The 17,408-nt window shown below is 39.3% G+C and overlaps 1 protein-coding gene across 1 annotated transcript in view; it reads right to left on the minus strand.

The window, feature by feature from the left end:
• PTPRA (protein tyrosine phosphatase receptor type A) overlaps positions 1-17,408 on the minus strand; it is a 36,610-nt gene that overhangs the window by 7,083 nt on the left and 12,119 nt on the right. The window contains exons 5-20 of the mRNA XM_072406635.1: positions 16,147-16,231; positions 12,233-12,306; positions 11,632-11,768; positions 10,371-10,461; positions 9,659-9,735; positions 8,322-8,358; positions 7,474-7,571; positions 6,771-6,890; positions 6,248-6,414; positions 5,371-5,506; positions 4,847-4,996; positions 3,918-4,011; positions 3,552-3,628; positions 2,590-2,724; positions 1,909-2,034; positions 572-723 (exon numbers count right to left, since the gene is read on the minus strand). Coding sequence (XP_072262736.1) covers positions 572-723; positions 1,909-2,034; positions 2,590-2,724; positions 3,552-3,628; positions 3,918-4,011; positions 4,847-4,996; positions 5,371-5,506; positions 6,248-6,414; positions 6,771-6,890; positions 7,474-7,571; positions 8,322-8,358; positions 9,659-9,735; positions 10,371-10,461; positions 11,632-11,768; positions 12,233-12,306; positions 16,147-16,231 — 1,756 coding nt within the window. The remainder of the gene's footprint in view (positions 1-571; positions 724-1,908; positions 2,035-2,589; positions 2,725-3,551; positions 3,629-3,917; positions 4,012-4,846; positions 4,997-5,370; positions 5,507-6,247; positions 6,415-6,770; positions 6,891-7,473; positions 7,572-8,321; positions 8,359-9,658; positions 9,736-10,370; positions 10,462-11,631; positions 11,769-12,232; positions 12,307-16,146; positions 16,232-17,408) is intronic.

Here is a 17,408-nt window from a genome sequence, read left to right on the forward strand (position 1 = left end):
GTTACCAATCCCAGGTGCCCAGCAGTTATCACCGGTTACCAATCCCAGGTGCCCAGGAGTTATTACCGGTTACCAATCCTAGGTGCCCAGGAGTTATTACCGGTTACCAATCCCAGGTGCCCAGCAGTTGCCAAGAAGTAGTCACTCAGGAGGGGCATTTTTTACTGGCAATGTGAACTAAGCCTAATTTGTTAAGCCACATTGATCACAATATTACACTACTAATTGTACATTCCAACAAGCTAGGCATTAGAAAATTGGAACAAATTATATGGGGCAGGTAGAACACTGATACCATAGCAGGGGTTACCTATGGCATAAATAACTAGGAGCTCCAAATTTGCCGTGTCTAGCCCCGCTCACTTTTTTACCACCCAGCTGAAAAAAATTTCTGGGGAGAACACTGCTAACACCATTATTCACCTGAAGTGTATGGTAATAGGTTACCTCCTGGATGTAGAACTCACCTGCAGTATGTGGTTATAGGGTACTTATCTGGACAATGTACCATTGTATGTTTATGTACTGTAAAATTATAAAGTATCCACCTAGATGAAGTACTAGTACTTACCTGCAATGTACGGTGATAGGGTGATTCCCAGACTGCTGTTGCTGTTTTTGGACAGCTGCAATGATATTTATCATCCCTTTCCCATCAGTGGGTATTCCAACCTCAGGCCACCCATGAAAGTGGAACTGTCTAATTTGGCGGGCTTTGTTTTCCTGAATGAAATAGAAGTCTCATTGTGATATATGACACAGACAATATAATACTGTGGATACAAATCACAACCCTACAGGTCTCCTACTACTGACAATGCTCAGGCAACGCTTTTTAGGTACTTCTATGCAGAAAATCAATGAGCGCAAAGTTGTTATTAGAGCCAAAATAGACCTAATAAAAGTGTAAGATCCCTATAATTATTAAAATATATTAATAAAGAACAGCACGGTGGCTCTGGACTTTGCAGCGCTGGGTCCTAGGTTCTAATCTCGGCTAGGACACCATCTGCATGAAGTTTGCAGGTTCTCCCGAATTTCTCTGGGTACTCCGATTTTCTACCACATCCAAAAACATGCAGTTAGGTTAATTGGCTTCCCCCAAACATGACCTTAAACTGTAATAAAAAAAACATTTGACTGAGGTAGAGAGATTACATTGTAAGCCCCTTTGAGGGACAGCTAGTGACATGACTTCTTAAAGCGCTGTGTAAAGTGATGGCACTATATAAATACTGTGTAATAATAATACCAGTACATGTAATAATAAAGCAAGCTGAAGAATGAGTGTGTTTAATAATTAAAGTACTGTATATAATCTATATAGTGTAGTTACATAAAAATTGTACTCATTGGTGTCAGCGCATTTGTAACGCTGGACTGAGGACAACACTTGGTAATCGATTTGTTCACTCCATGCAAAAGCTCTGCAGATGCAACATGGGACTATGAAGGGCTGCATACGCCATACAACCATCTGCCCTGAGCACCCCTGAACAGGATTTTAAAGGCAGGTGATAATCTTTGAAGAAGCAAGTGCAGCTAATCTATTACTGACCCACGGAAAGCACAAATCTTTTGACATCTACCAAGTGACTCCAAAGGTATATCAGACAGCACCTATTACTCAATTAATATGCTCCAAATACCCATCCCTCCAACTCTGCCCACATAAATCAATACTATGTTTTACACATTTTCAGCACATTCTCTAGGAAGCAGTTTGATAGGCTTGATCGGCACCAAACATGAAATGGACATTATGTTCTGAAGACCTTATTGATATGTTCATGTGACCAAGCAACACACTCCCTTAATGAGGTATTAGAATCTAAGTTAGAAGGTCTATATATAGATCTGAATCATTATGTTTTCCCCAACAAGATGGCGGACATCATAAATCCTCACCCTGGTGTTGGTGACCAGCAGGTCTCGCACTGTGTAGCTTTCACACTCTTCTTCCTTTTTTAGCTCTATGGTAATATCACCAAAGGACATGGTCCCTTCTGAAGGCCAATACTGTGCACATTTTTCCTAAAAAGAAAAAAGCAAAGATGTTATTTAAGGAACCATGACTGCAATTACAAATACATATTTTACATAAACCAACTCTAGTGGTTAACAGTAAGGTATTGTGCAATGTGTGGAATGTGTGTCCTTGCTAATCAATGTGCATTTAAATATACATATCTGGGCAACAAGGTGGCCCTAAGCAGAGTTGTTCAGGTCCTAAAGGCCATTTCACATATTTGCAATGCTGTATTGAATCAGCAGTTGTAAGATTTATGGCAGGCCCCCACACCAGCAAACCTGGGATGGATTTGGTCAAGGATTGAAAACATTTGCCAAATAGGAATAGATTTGAAAAAATCCATTCCAGGTTTGCTGGATCACTCATATTCACCAATGATAGTCTATCTTCATTCCTGGTTAACTTTGATAAATCCACTGTGTGAATGAACAAGTATTGGGTCTTGTGTGTATATGGTCTCTTAGGTTGAACATTTGTTTGGTCATTTTAATGCCATTTATAGTTAGGGCTGTACACACTAACAGACCAATCATCATCCATATATATGGGAATATTACCTGCCCCCGCTCCTCCAGTTCTGTTAACATGACGATTGAACATGACTTCCACTCCCAGATCATCCGCCAGAAATCTTCTATTGTGTGCCGCAATGGCCCCTGACTGGCAATGTACGAGTCCTTTTGTCGGTAACCCTACAGGACAAGAGGAACAAAGTACAAAAATTAGTCACCAGTAAAGGAGTCCTCCACTGTAATCACAAGACCACCAACATAAACCTACCTAAAGATGAGAACCTGCATCAACGAAAAGAAAAATGTGCCTAATTGGTATAAATTTCTATTGCAAATTCCAAACTTCTTACTTATGGCAGGAAAAGCCTTTTGTAAGGAAGTCCAACTTTTGTGGGAGTGCCCTTCCATCCTGTGGCTGCAGGAACTGCACAACTGTACAATGCAGTGCAATTCATTCTTAATGGCACCCTATGCACCTCCTCAGCACAATAAAATGTGTAGCCAGAACTGGTGCATGAACATTTCTGTGTGCTTTGCCGTAGAGGCAGCCTGTTACCAGTGCAGTGTAAGTGGGCCCTTGGTCTGCACCAACTTTACATAGTTAGGGCTGGCATCATTGAGCATTATAAAACTAAAATGTTTAGTTGAAACTGGAACCTATTTCCAAACCAAGAAATTAGATCCTTAAATTATTAGATATAACCAATGCATTGATAAAAACATTTTATATTTGTTTTGGATACAGCAAGTAAGAATATATCAATTAGAATCCTATTTTTTCATGACCTTATAGGACTGCTGATTTTACAGACTTTAACATCTCCCATACTTGTCTTTGACAATCAGAATCTTCCTTTAAATATCCCATGTTGATTGCATTGAGACTGTACTACCTGCGTGGCCATGCATACTGTGATATGTTCCTGGGATAGTAATGCTGCGATTTGCAGATATCACACATGAGGTGTATTATTCGATTTCATATAAGAAATGTAAAATGAACTTACATCAATAAAAGAGGCATTTACATAATCTGTATTCTCCTCTCCTCTCTTCACAGGAATAATGACCCTGTTGAATTCATCTGCAGAAATAAAGGTAAAAAAATGTTAAGCACAGAGCACAAAGATTTTCACTTCCAGTCCAATAAAAGAATAGGATCAGAAAGAAATTCAGCACCCAATCACAGTAAGAAACCAATTTTTCGGTTTCCAATCAGATATGGAGTCATTAATTACGTTGGTTAGTATTCATTAGCTAGTACACAATAGGCTGCAAGGACCAATGTGAATAATTCAGTGTATTTGGCAAGGTACTGCACAACAAAGAATGGTGCAAAACCAAAACAGGCTACATGATAGGATTAATCTTACATGGAATGATCTGCAGTACTCTGTTTTTCTTCATGTTGGCTGGCAGATTTCCCGTCCTCATTTTGTCGTTCTGAATTTTAATGGACGTTAGTTTCTGGAAGGAGAAACATGCAGTTTTTATGTTGGACACGATTCAGCATTTTCAATGGCTGTGTACATAATCAAACAGAAAACTACAATATATAGCAAAATAGTTTGCGGACCCCGTTCATCACAACTATATAAAATGGTTGGACATCTCATTTGAATAACATGAATAGTTCCCCCACTAAGTCTCCAATTTTCACCAATGGCTTTCCATAAGACTTTGGAGGGTGACATTGCAATTTTGTGCCCAACTATCCTTAACTGTACTATCCTTACCAGCACCAACTGCTTTTGGATGAAAAGAACAGGCACACAATTGGTATTCTAGTTCAGTGGTCGCCAACCTTTTCGGACCAACGAACCACTAATTTGCCGGCTCCAAACAGCGCATGAGCGGGGAGCCGGGTGTCACTCAAAAGGGAAGAAACTTCCCCTATAGTGGCGTCATGATGCCAGAACCTGCCCACTCCACCATCCCAAGTCTGAGCCTGCGATGGTAAAGTGGGCAGTTTGTGTCCAGAGACATAACCCGCCCACTGCCCTGAGCTTGCGATACGTACAGGGGATGTGGTCCAACGGCTCTGGTCGGTGAGCTCCTTCAGCGGGGTCCAACAGCCTGAGGCCAGGACCACTGGTTGGTGACTGCTGTTCTTGTTTATCCTAGGCTTCAGGGCTTCCTTCACACCATGCCATGTCTTTATGTAGCCAGCATTGTACACAGGGTACAGTCATACTGCTACAAGAAAGGAGCTTTCCCCAGACTTTTGTGAAAAGGGTTGATGTTGCACATTCTTTACCACCCCCAGTGCCTCAGCAAAAGTTCATAAGACTTTTAATCTCACCTTGAATTCCTCCTCTAGGCCATTACTGTTAGTCCCCGGGATTTTGTTGTACAGCTTCTGTAGGTGGGTTTCCAGGGACGTGACTTCTAGCTCTGTGTCTCCATACAGATAATGTTCCAGCAGTGCTTGATAAATAAAGACGTACTGCATCTAAACAAAAACACCCAAAAAGGGACATTCAATACACGCTGAAAAAAAACTTTTAACTTACTTTTTTTTTTTTTTTTGAAGCCCGCCACAGAAATGTCGAGAAAATCTGTATTTTTTGGAATCCCTTGCACCAGGCCTGTATTCATTATTGTGTAAATATTGTATTTTCATTTTCTATACATTACTCTTAGTTTTAAAAACACTATTTTTTTTTTATCACCACAAGTATTCTGAGTTAATGTTAACGAATACTTGAAAAAACACAGTGCATTCAGTAAGATTAGATAATGTAAATGAAAGGATGTGTTGTCTTTTGTAGACAAAGGAAAGTAAGCGGTTTATATATTGTATATTTATCGATTATGAATACTTACATCTGTTTGTACCATCTGGCAGCGCTGAGCTCGTATCCGACTAACAAATCCATAAACATCTACTTTTTTCTCTGCGTTCATCATATCCAGCATGGCATCTATGACTATGAAGGTTCCTGTACGACCTACGCCAGCACTGAAGGCCAAACACAAAAAGTTTTTGAAAACTTGGTAAGTCCTGTGTAATATTTCAGCTCTATATAAACACTGGGTAATAATATTAACAATAATAATAATAATAATAGTAAAAAATTAGAGAATATGAATAGCACAGCACTTTACGTTTATTGGCGTCTTTCCTATAATATAAAATTGTATCACCTGTTGATACTACTCATAAATCCATTGTACTTTCACTGACATCATCAAGCACTTCACTGACATCATCAACCATCATCTAAAAGTGTATATCAAGGTAAGAGGAAAGGGGTTTAATGGATTTGTATGGAAAAATGACTATTTCTAAGCACCTTTAGGAGTTATGTTTAAGGTGAATTTAAAAGAAAAATAAAAGGAATTTTATAAATAATATTTAATATGTTTTTTCTACTATTTTAAAAGAGACCATGTCATTGACCATTGACCATTCTCACCAGACAATCTCTGAGTGAAGCATATAGGAGAGGGGTGAAGCCACTGCAAACGCTGGGAGGTGAGATTTTTCTTTACAAAGACATTGTCACTTTTACTTTAAATAAAACTAATGTTATTGGTTCTTTAGGTAGCCAATGTAGGAAGCAGCATTTTATGGCTTAAATATAGTGGTAGTTTTGTCACTGATGTACCACAACAGTTTTACAAGCTGCCACTGTATCACAGGAAAGTCATGTATAATATCTACAAACATGCACATACATATATAGACACACACGCTCACCTGCAATGTACAACAATTGCTCCGGCATACTGTGGATTACAGGCTTTAACCTTTTTTAGGAACTTTAGCATCCCTATAGGAGTAAAAGGCACCCCAAAATCAGGCCAGCTGGTGAAATGGAACTGCGTTACAAGGCGCTGGGGCTTCTTATTGGTGACATCACCAACCTAATGGATGAGAAGTTGTAACAGAATCACAAGGTTAGTAATCCCCCCTGCATTATTTTGTCTATCAGCACCTAATGTACCTAGAAAACATGTGGGTACCGTCATTCGCTATAGAAAGCCTGCACTGAGATTGTTATTGCTGGTCTTTCCTTCTGCTGGTTATCTAATATTACGCTCATCTAAAGGCTCCAATTTTGTCTCACTGACCTAAAACATGCTGGTCAGGAATTGTTACCTTTGGAAAGAAAAGACAAGTCCACCTAATTAAATCAAGCACAATGGGCAGAATTTTCCCTTACTAGCAATATTCTCATTTATTGGTAAATTTCACAATGATCATAGAAACAGGCTGTTACCTGCTGGATGCAGAATTTGCGTATGGTGTAATCCACCAAGACGGTCATATCTTCTACTGATACACGGATATTTCCATATGTCCAGCAACCCTGGTCAGGCCAGTACTGAGCACATTTACACTGCGGGGAACAAAAATAACCTATTAATACAATTCTATAAATCAAAAGTTAAAAGTATCAAAGGCAATGGGGAATATGCAGGAACACACAACAAACACATTTTATTACAGCATCAAAAAAACTATTTTTAGTTGTTTTTGTCCAAGTGTTCTTTCCCCTCACTTGTAGACCCAGTATCATTGGAATAAGGTTAGGCAAATGGTTAACCTTAAACAATTAAACTTTTAATATGTTCCACCTGGAAATTTAAATCACCCTCCAGATAATTCCAATGAACCTGAAACTTTCAGAAGACATTAACTGTGTGACAAGTTGGAATGTGATACCAGATTTCACCTGCATGTGGTGCTATTGGTAAAATCAAATAAAATATAGGCCTGCACACACTACCCACAGTTCTGTATTGGGATGAGTAGTGCACTATGCATGCACAAGTGCATTGCCATGCCATTTATTAAGAATGTCCAGTACCTACTGCTGCATACTGCAACAAGACCTAAATGTTTGTATGTTAAGAAGAAATCATATGCATTGAGGCGCAGTGTGCCCTTAAACATGCATTTAGAGACTAAATCCTACTTACTTCTTTCCTTTCTTTCAGGTTTGTTACCATGACAATAGTTGCAGTATTTTGTTCCCAGATCATCCTCCAGAAATCATTTACAGTTTCCTCTTTTGGCCCTATAGAAAGAAAAAGGAAATATTATAGCAAGAACACAACAGCAAAATCTATTTTATCAGAATCTTACTAATAATTAAATGTACACATAGGAATAGAAACTTGGTGAATACACAACCAAAATCCTACATAAAGATTTAAAGAATGGGAGGAGTCTCGCCTCCAAAAACCGCCCACCTTTATACAATAGCAAACCAGCGGGCATGGTTACGATTTGGTTAATTCCCCCCTCATCCATATAAGAGCAGCAAGCCCCTTTCAATAATGTGCAGTGAAAAGGCAAACATCAAAAAGATTCGCTGAGCGTTGAATGAACCACAATTGGTCCAGTTTATCCTTTCCAGACCAAAAAAATAACCACCATTCTTTATTTTGTGGCACCAGATGGTAAATCATTTCATATGATTAAAAGACATAAAAAAAAGCTTCCTAACAATTAGAAAACCCATATAAAGTTGCAAACTACAAACAGATCTTAGTCACTATTACAACATTATACAATGAAATGTGTTGCTTGCATGCATACATTGCACTTGCAGTTTTCTTATTCTGTATGCCTGCAGAAAGCTAAGACTGAAATCTCTGTGTAAACTCCAATCTGTGATTCAAAGTTTATTCGGAGCTCTGCAGGGGCAAAGCAAAGGTTCACTTTAAGCATACTTAACCCTCCCCCTTATGGAGACCCATTGCTTCCTTCCTTAATCAAATGGTCGAAATGTAAAGCCCTGTGGGATAATATAACAGATATTTACCTTGTGCAGCTATAAACTTGTTCTTCTCTTGATAACCCTAAAAGACAACATAGATCATTGTTAATCCCTTTGTGCTTGAAATAGCAACTGGAATCCTAACAAACTAAACTGTGTGGGTCCTGGATGACATGGGACTCTTACAGAAGCATTACAATGTCACCTATAAAGCTGTTATCTTGCTGCTCTGTTACCAACCAATAGGCAGAGTTATGTATACATTATCCTGGGAGGAGTGCAGACTTAAAGCTGCGTACACACTTCCAATTTTTATCGTTGGAAATGAACGACGAACGAATGACCGATTGGCCAAAAATCGTTCGTAAAAAAAGTAACCAACGACGCCGACGAACGAGGATAGTCGTTGGAAATGAACGACCGGACCGGCGGATCGGATTGGACGACGATCGTTGACCATCTATCGTGTGTACGGTAGTTCAGTGATCATCCATGGTCTGAGCATGCGCGGTGAACGAACATTCGCTCACTTCCTGTGGTGCACGTCACTTCCTGTATCGTTCAAACGATCGCATCTATCGTGTGTACAATATCTTTTCGCAGATATCGTGCAGGATCGTTCGTCGTTCGTTTACCAACGATAAAAATTGGAAGTGTGTACGCAGCTTTAGACTGATCACCGGGCAGAGACATGCCTTAATCCCAAGCTGAACCATTTACTGGCTCAGAAGAATAAAGAACTAAAAGACAGATCACTGCTTCCATAAGTACAGACAGAGGTACAACTATAGCATTCATCAACATGCCTTACCTTATAGCTTCCTTCACATATATCATACTATATGTGACTCATTTTAATGGTGCTGATCTATATTTGGTATGTTGTACTAGTAAAAAAAAATATTTTTAAAAAATGACAAAGGCTCAAGGGAAAGAATTACACACAATGTGCCTACATGGGAGGGGAGGTTTGTCTTTTATCAATGACCAGAGTTTCACACTAATCTCAGGATAAGGCAGGTCTAGGTAAAATCTCATTATGATATGGAAGTATGCATCTTAGGCGTTTGATAACGTTATCACAGTAAGGACCAGTCATAATGTTTGCATTGCTTTAGAAATCCAACCCGCTTGTGTTGGATCCAACCCGCTTGTGTTGGATCCATCCTGTCAGCTCCATTGCAGCACTCTATCCGCAATCCTGCAGCACCAAAAATGGCCGGCTGACATTTTCAGGAGGAGTTCACAGGGGTTAGCCCAGATGTTTTTATTTGTGACAGGTCCTTTGTGTCCTCTTATTGTTTAGACACCATTCATAGAAAAATTGCAGCCGGTATTAGGTCCTATCATGTCACTTTAGATGATGATGTCAATACACTCACGTTGATAAAAGAAGAATTAATGTAGTCAGAATCAGGCACTCCTTCTATGGGTGATAGGTGGACCCTGGAATGGTCATCTGCAAATGTAGAAAAAGAAATTTTATATATGAACATTTATGAACCAACAACATATTACAGGCATTAGTGGCAGTTTGGATTTTTGATGCGCAAAATAATCTGCTACATTGGAGACTTGATTTAGATTTGGCTTATGAATTCCTGTAGTGCAGCGTAATTTCTCATATCTGGAACCCGTGAAGTCAGATGATAATGAGGTTCTTCGAAATCCTTAACAGATCACTTTTTTAGCAGGAGAATTCTGCTATGGCATGCAATACTCCTAAATGCCAAACAGCAAATGAGGAAACCAATAGAAATCATCTTTTATTTAATGGATGCAGATGATAGAATTATATTGTTATTATATTCCAAATATGGAGCAAACTACATTTTTCATAAGGAAGCTATTTATTGCTCATCAGGAATACAACATGATCAAAGCACCCAAATATCTGTGCTGCATGAACCAGACAGTTGTGAAAAATTCTTTTGATTTTATCACTTGGTTTGGGTCTGCATAGCATGATGGAGTACTGGATGAGCAAGAGTGGCTATGCCACTACAGGTTCATGCCAACAGATCTGAAGATATCAAGCACTAAGGAACAGTTCTAGGTTTATCAGATCTTCAATGAATGGGTTCAAACACTTACAGGGCAGTATGTTAACATATCTGTTCTTTTCTTTGTTCTCTTCGTTTGAGGCAGCTTCACACGTAGCTTGGATAGGACAGGCTGGAAGAGCCTGCAGATTGAAATATATGTAAGTTAAATCATTTCCAGACATACATCTAACTATTATGGAGTATCAATGCTAGAATTGACGTTCCAAAACTGTCCTCTAGGCGGCAGGAAAGTGACATACAGATTGTTATAGAACACAAATCTGTTAAAATACATAGAAAATTCATCATCTGAAAGTATTGACCTGATGTCTCATTAGTGAGGTTCCTGCTGATACAACTACTTCATGAGACTTTGACTAATTACTGCAAAAACTGAAAGAGAAAAACAAACCAAATACTCATTGAATCGGGTGTTTCTAGGCTTAGAGAACAATTGTACAAACATATACTGATTTTCTTCTCAAGTGCAATTTTGCAACCTGGTAAGGAACACTCAGCAACAACTACACATCACTAAACAATCTGCTATTGTATTACTAAAAGCATTTGAAGATTTGCCGTGTTATAGACACTCCCCGTCTAACTGTGCAGATGGCGACTCAGGTTTCCTCCTTTGGATGCTGGCTCAGGTTATTTTCTTCCTGTGTTACAATACTTCCCTTGGCCTGTATCTTAGATTATGTTACATTCTCCCAATGCTAGGATCATAAATTGTCCTTCCTTTAGCCCAAATGTTGGATAAAGTTACCTTCTCCAAGCTAGGACCTTGTAGAGTCCTTCCCCTGGCCAGTATATTGGATCAGAATCTTTTCTACCCACGTTTGAACCATGAATAGTTGTTCTTCTGGCTTAGATGCTGACTCAGGTAACTTTCGCCCCATGCTGGGACCATGAGCAATTCTTTTCCTGGCCTAGATGTTGTAACAAGTTAGGTTTTTCGGGTGCTAAGACCATGAATAGTCCTCTCTCTCCATACAAAAAAACAGGCACTGTGTGTACAGTGCTTGTTCATTCACCTGTCACTTTTTTTGTTGCTGGAGACGATTATAAAAGATCATTTTCAGTGTATACACAGTCTTAAACTTTCAAACATATTGTAAGGTTGTGTCAAGATATTACCACCAGGATCCCAGTAAAGCTTGGTGGGGGATCAAACTCAAACTCCTTTTACTCAAATGAAGAAATCTATTTTAGGTGAAACTATTCATCAAAGTGTCTGTAGAAATTAAATCTTTTGTAATTGCTTTTGAACAGCAGCACAGGATACATGGAAATTTTTTAAAACTCACATTAAACTCTTCCCGAAACAATTTGTTATCATCCGCCATTCTTCTGTTAATCTCTTCCTCCAGCTTTTCGACAGGCAGTGGCGGGTACTTGCGATTGGTGCTGGGAGATCTTGCCAAGAGTGGCATACTTTGAGGCTCTGTTGTTAGAAAAGAAAACTTATAAAAATAGCAACACCAGTAATAAAAATAATCAGTCCACCTATGTTTGACACCTATGCTCTCACAATGTGATCACCTAAAATTCCCAGCGTCACCCACCTGCCATGAGGAAAATTTCAATTTACTTTCTTTTTCCTAAATTATGCAGGAGGCTTAAAATATTCTAATCATTCATTGCTTCGGACCGAAAAATGACGCTATAATCCCAGTCGAACAGAACCTGGATTGTGCCTGTTCATCCTACCAATTACATATGGAAGGGTGTTAGAAGTACACAAAAAGTAAGGAGGGAAGGCTAATAACATTGAATCAGCTTCAGCACAAGAAGTTACATGGACAGTGGCATTCTTGGTGGACCCTCTGGTAGTATTCTGTACTTGATATCCTTAAATAAAAAAACTTTCACCAGTTAGTTGTTTAGTTTGATGGCTCGCAGACTTACCCATGTCATCAGTTCGGCCATTGGACAATCGGAAAGAGTTGGACTGACTGCCTGCTTGCTTGTACTTCTTGAACCTAGAAGGATAGATTAAAGGTGAGCTTATGTCACTTTATCAATAACCTTAGAATATAGTAATTTTCTTTTAAAATCTGTAGCATCAAATATATAAATTCAAATATATCAAAAATATATTTCATGTTAGATACATGTCTAGTAATGTAGTAAACGCTTCCAGGTATGTATTCAAGGTTACAGGGATCACAGTACTACTCACAGTGATGCCATCATCAACTCATCTACCCAAAAACATGGCATCATCAGCATCACCTTCCTGACTAAAATTTGAGCTTATAGTGGACACAGTCATGTAAATCCTGGTACCTATGCACATCTGCAGGAGACTAATGACATCATCGGTGCACATGTGTTACCAGCGTGCCTTGGTGAGCATGCCTTTCATATTCCCAAACCTACATGAAGATATCAGGACCAGGAGGCGGTTTGATGAAGATGTCAGTGTTAATAAGGGAAAAAACAAATGCCATAGCACATGGTCCTATGGTGAAACATTTGTTATAAATTCCTGTGCTGCTCATTATGGATATAGGCCAGACAATTATGAATGCAGACTTCTAAAGTTCCCCTGGATTTCTGTTTAGTAAATGCAATAAGAATTGTGGGGACTTTCTGTCCTGGCAACAATGCTCACAGGATAGAGAGGGCAGAGTTTCTCATTTCTCTTTCACAGAACACAATAAGGTTGTAGTCAAAATAAAAATATCATCCCCACTCTTCAAAAATAGTGAAATGCACTCTATGTGGGCTTGATTTAAAAAACAGGAAATCAGACATTCCCTCATGGGAATCTTCCAGTTCTATGTGTTTCAATGGCAGTAATTGATTCCCACCAGGAAATGTTTGAGGGAATGTCAGATTCCCTGTTTTATAAATAAAATTGCATTTCAGAACAATCTTTTCTTTGCTGTGTAGTATGTCCACAATTTTATTTGGATCTAAGGAGTTACAATGTTGCTTGCTGCATACATAATAACAATAAATTAAGAGGGCTCTGATATATTTCTGTCTGACTGGTTCTCTTTAGTGAGCCAAGGCCTGTAAAATCAAATATGCTCCCTTCTTTACCCCAATTATCCCAAATCCCTCGAGTACTGCTTCTTTCCATCATAAGAAAAGATAAGCCGACTTAAAGTCCTCCAGGACTGACTTCTGTATAATGAAGATTACAGAAGAGTAGAGGGAATATTCAGCACATATTGGTATTCCAGCCTAATCTAAGCATGAAAACAAAATAAAAATGAAATTAGTGCAGAGACTTGGTAAACACTATACTAAGACCCAGAAGTGTCTCTGCTGTTTGTGAAATTTAAACTGCAATGAAGGATTCGGAGTCTTTGTGACATACAGAGGTCGAGTAGAAGGTCAGGAAGTCATTCATATGAATAATGAATCTTTTCCGCTCTTTAGACTAATTGATAATCTAGTTGTTTGTCTACAGCAGGCATCAGAAACCACTAGAACAATTTCCCACAGCACAGAAATCCCTGCATTCCTGAAAGTGAAAAGTTTGGGACTGATCACAGCACTGAAGGTGAAAGGTTTGGGGCCAATCTGTGAACTGAAAGTAAAGAGCTTAGGAGATTGTTCTGAGTTCTAAAATAAAGGATCTGGCACAAATCTGAAGATTAAGGGTTTGGGATTGTTCTGAAGACTGAAGGTTATGGGTTTTGGTGCTGATCGGAGGATTGAGGGTCAAGGGGTATGGGGCTGAAATGAGGTCTAAAATTAAAGGGTCTGGCACTGATCTAAAGAATAAAGGGCTTGGGACCAATCTGAGTACTGAAGGTCTGGGGTTTTGGCCGATCTGATGGTTAATGGTTTAGGGCTGGTAGAAAGATAAAGGGTTCCAGGTTGATATGCAGTTTAAAGGGGAAGACTTTGGGTATAAACAAAGATGCGATGGAAATGGTTGGGGATGATCTGAAGTCTTAAGATGAAGGGTTTGGTGCTGATTTTAGAAGTGAAGGTGCAGGGACTGAGGCTGGTCCGAGGAGCAAAAGTAAAAGGTTTGGGGCTGATCTGATGATTGAAACAGTGAAGGGTTGGGAGTCGATCTGAAGTTTGAAGGTCAAAGGTTTGGGGTTGATCGGAGAACCAAAAAAGTGAAGGGTTTGGAGCCGATCTGGGGTCTAAAGGTGTAGATAGAGATGAACAGAGGTCTGGTGGTAAATGTTGGTGCTGATCTGAAGTCAAGAGATTAATTCCTGAAGAACCCATATTTACCTTTTTTAAATTTTCTTCCACATAAAAAAGTCAGCATTTTCCTAGTTTTTATTTCTACTTACAATCAAAAGGAAGCTATTATTTTTACAGTTTAAGATAGATGTGATAATCTGCATCTGCATGTGTTAAGGCCATGTCACATTTGCTATGCTATCACTGGAAATGATGGCTGTATGAGAAACACTTTACTCCCTCACTGGCGAGTGATATTCTGCAGCATTTCCATCAGCGATAGAGCATTGCCTCATTTATCTGCTTACAGAACCAGAAACAGACTAGGAATCCTGTCGCTGATGGCAACTCACTGCAGAGAAAATACTTACCTTGTCGCCCGGATGAGCATGACATCACTGATGGAAACTCTGCAGAATGTGAGTCACCAGCAAGAGAGCGACATCTCACTAATCAACCCAGAGATGGAGTGATACATAGAAGGAGGAAATTCATATTTAGCCCTGTATAACAATCTTGCAAATAACAAATTCTTGGCAGAGACAGCAATACTAGCAATGATATAGACTTTACTATTTACAAAAAAATCTTCAAAAAATGTATTTTGCCAAAGAACGATGCATAAAGCAATTATGTTAATATCTTTATATATAAAGAAATAAAAATGATGCTTGTTACATATATGTAAAAGTGCTGTACAATTGATCATTTAAAACCAGCTTATGGAGGAAAATAAAAACGCTCTCACTGATTTCCTAACCTATTCTCATCAGTAACTGAAGAGAACCGGTCCTAACGGGCATCTCTAAAACTATCAATTTCAAAAGAAGCAGATATAATGCTGCATAGTACGTTTGCTTCAAGTTAAAGCTGGTGTATTAGGATATGAAAAAGGCCCTCCCTGTAATTCAATATGGATACCATATATTCATAGAGCGCAGTGTTCCCCCCAGACCCTTTTAGCCAGGCGCACCACCCAGCACTTGGGTGGTCACTGAAAAGTTGGGTCACAATACAGGGGTCATCACCTGGCTACAGCTTCTTTCCAACAAGCTTAAAAAATTCTGGGGAGCATTCTGTAATATATACACTATATGAAAGGTTACCTGACCATCACACCTAAATTATATGGGTAAAAGAATGTGGACATCCCTCCTAATTAATGAGTTCAGGGTAATCCAGTGAAGGACAATGTTACTGTTACAAAATAAACAGATATATTAAACATTGTGCACTTTCAACCTTGTGGTAGCAGTTTGGGAAAGGCCATTTTTTGTTCCAGTTTGATTGTGTCCCAGCACAAAGCTTGCCTAATTAAGACAGGGTTGATTAGTTTGCACAAGCCCTGACCTCATCCTAACACCTTTGGAGGGAATTAAAACATCCATATGGGCCAACATCAGTATGTGACGGCACAAATGTACTTTTGGATAAATAGGCACAAATACCCAGACACACACTCCATATTCTTGTATAAGGCTTATATACGCAAGGCATGGGTGAGAGGAACCCTATATTTATAATATTGGATGCTCACAAACTGTTTAGGATAACAAATCAGCATCCGGCAGTACAAGGGGTGCCAATGTCTTTCTATAACGAATAAAAAAGAATAACTAAAACTCCAGCTTGCAGAAAATTGTGCTTTTTAGAAGACTCACCTCAGCATGTAGAGGACGATGATGATGAAGACAATGATGAGCAAGGAGGAAAGCGCCACCATGACTGCAATAATGGGCGTTTCATCTGGAACCACAAACAACAAGGAGTTAAATACACTACAAAAGGGTAGACAGCATATGTATCTCTGATGTATGAAAATAGTCTTCTCAGCCTAATAGGCAAAACTGCCAGGAGAGAAGGAATTAAAGCTGTGTCCTTTCACTGGAGTTACAAGACAACGTGTTCAGCGCAGAACTACATCTACATATTGGAGAATCGGGAGTTGTGGCACGAAGAACAATGGGGCATTGTCAGGACTGCTGAAATAACAAGCTTGTGATCAGCTGAAGAACTATTATTACACTTAGCTTCATATACACATTTTAATTTTACAGCTACAGTATGTACCATGATTATGCCTTTTTGTCAATGAAAAAGCCAATCATTCTCTAGACAACCTAAGCAAAACCTAGGGGGCTGTGCAGCGGGGACACAACTACAACCTTAATGTTCATGCAATAAACCAGGGGGATAGCTAGTCAGAGCTGCACACCTGCTTGTCTGAAAACATTTGCATGTTGCAAATATGATGCATTTGTAGGCAGTTAATGTCTCATGGGGCTATACTGGTACATACAAAGCAAATAGAAATAGAATAGCTTTTCTGTGCCTAATACAAATATTTTATATGGCAACAATTGGTGCAGAGGGGGGGGGGGGGCAAAGCTTCCACCTTTCCCAAACAGAATAGTAAATCTCCAACCCTTTCCTGTTCTATGCAGTACAAAACTGGTTTCAAATGGCTTCCCTCATACTTTTGAGCAGCCATTGATCAACTTATTCTAAGTCCAGCATTATAGGTCCACCTGAGCTTTTTATTCCTCCTGCAGTGGTTCACAAATACCTGTTGATTCTGCCAGTGAAGTTTACCTAATCTAGCTTCATGTGACGATATGGCAACAACGCTGCACTGCTCCTGATATCGGAGCAGAGTTGTCACTCTCATGTAGTCTTAGGCTGTTTGTACCACTAAAATGTTGGAGGTGTGATTATCAGCACTGTTACTGCTAGTCCATAAGGCTGTATAGTCAATCAGCACCGGGCCACACCATGTCCTGCCCTCTGCTTTCCATATTGACAGTACTGACAATGCTTCTGAAACCTTTGCAATGTCTGGGAAAGGGAGCATACATTACACAGGTGAAGGAGGATTTGGCTCAGTCAGGGAGGGTAAATAATCAAATATTCTTGTTTGCTTTAT

This window comes from Pyxicephalus adspersus, chromosome 3, assembly GCF_032062135.1.
Source record: "Pyxicephalus adspersus chromosome 3, UCB_Pads_2.0, whole genome shotgun sequence".
Lineage (NCBI taxonomy): Eukaryota > Metazoa > Chordata > Amphibia > Anura > Pyxicephalidae > Pyxicephalus > Pyxicephalus adspersus.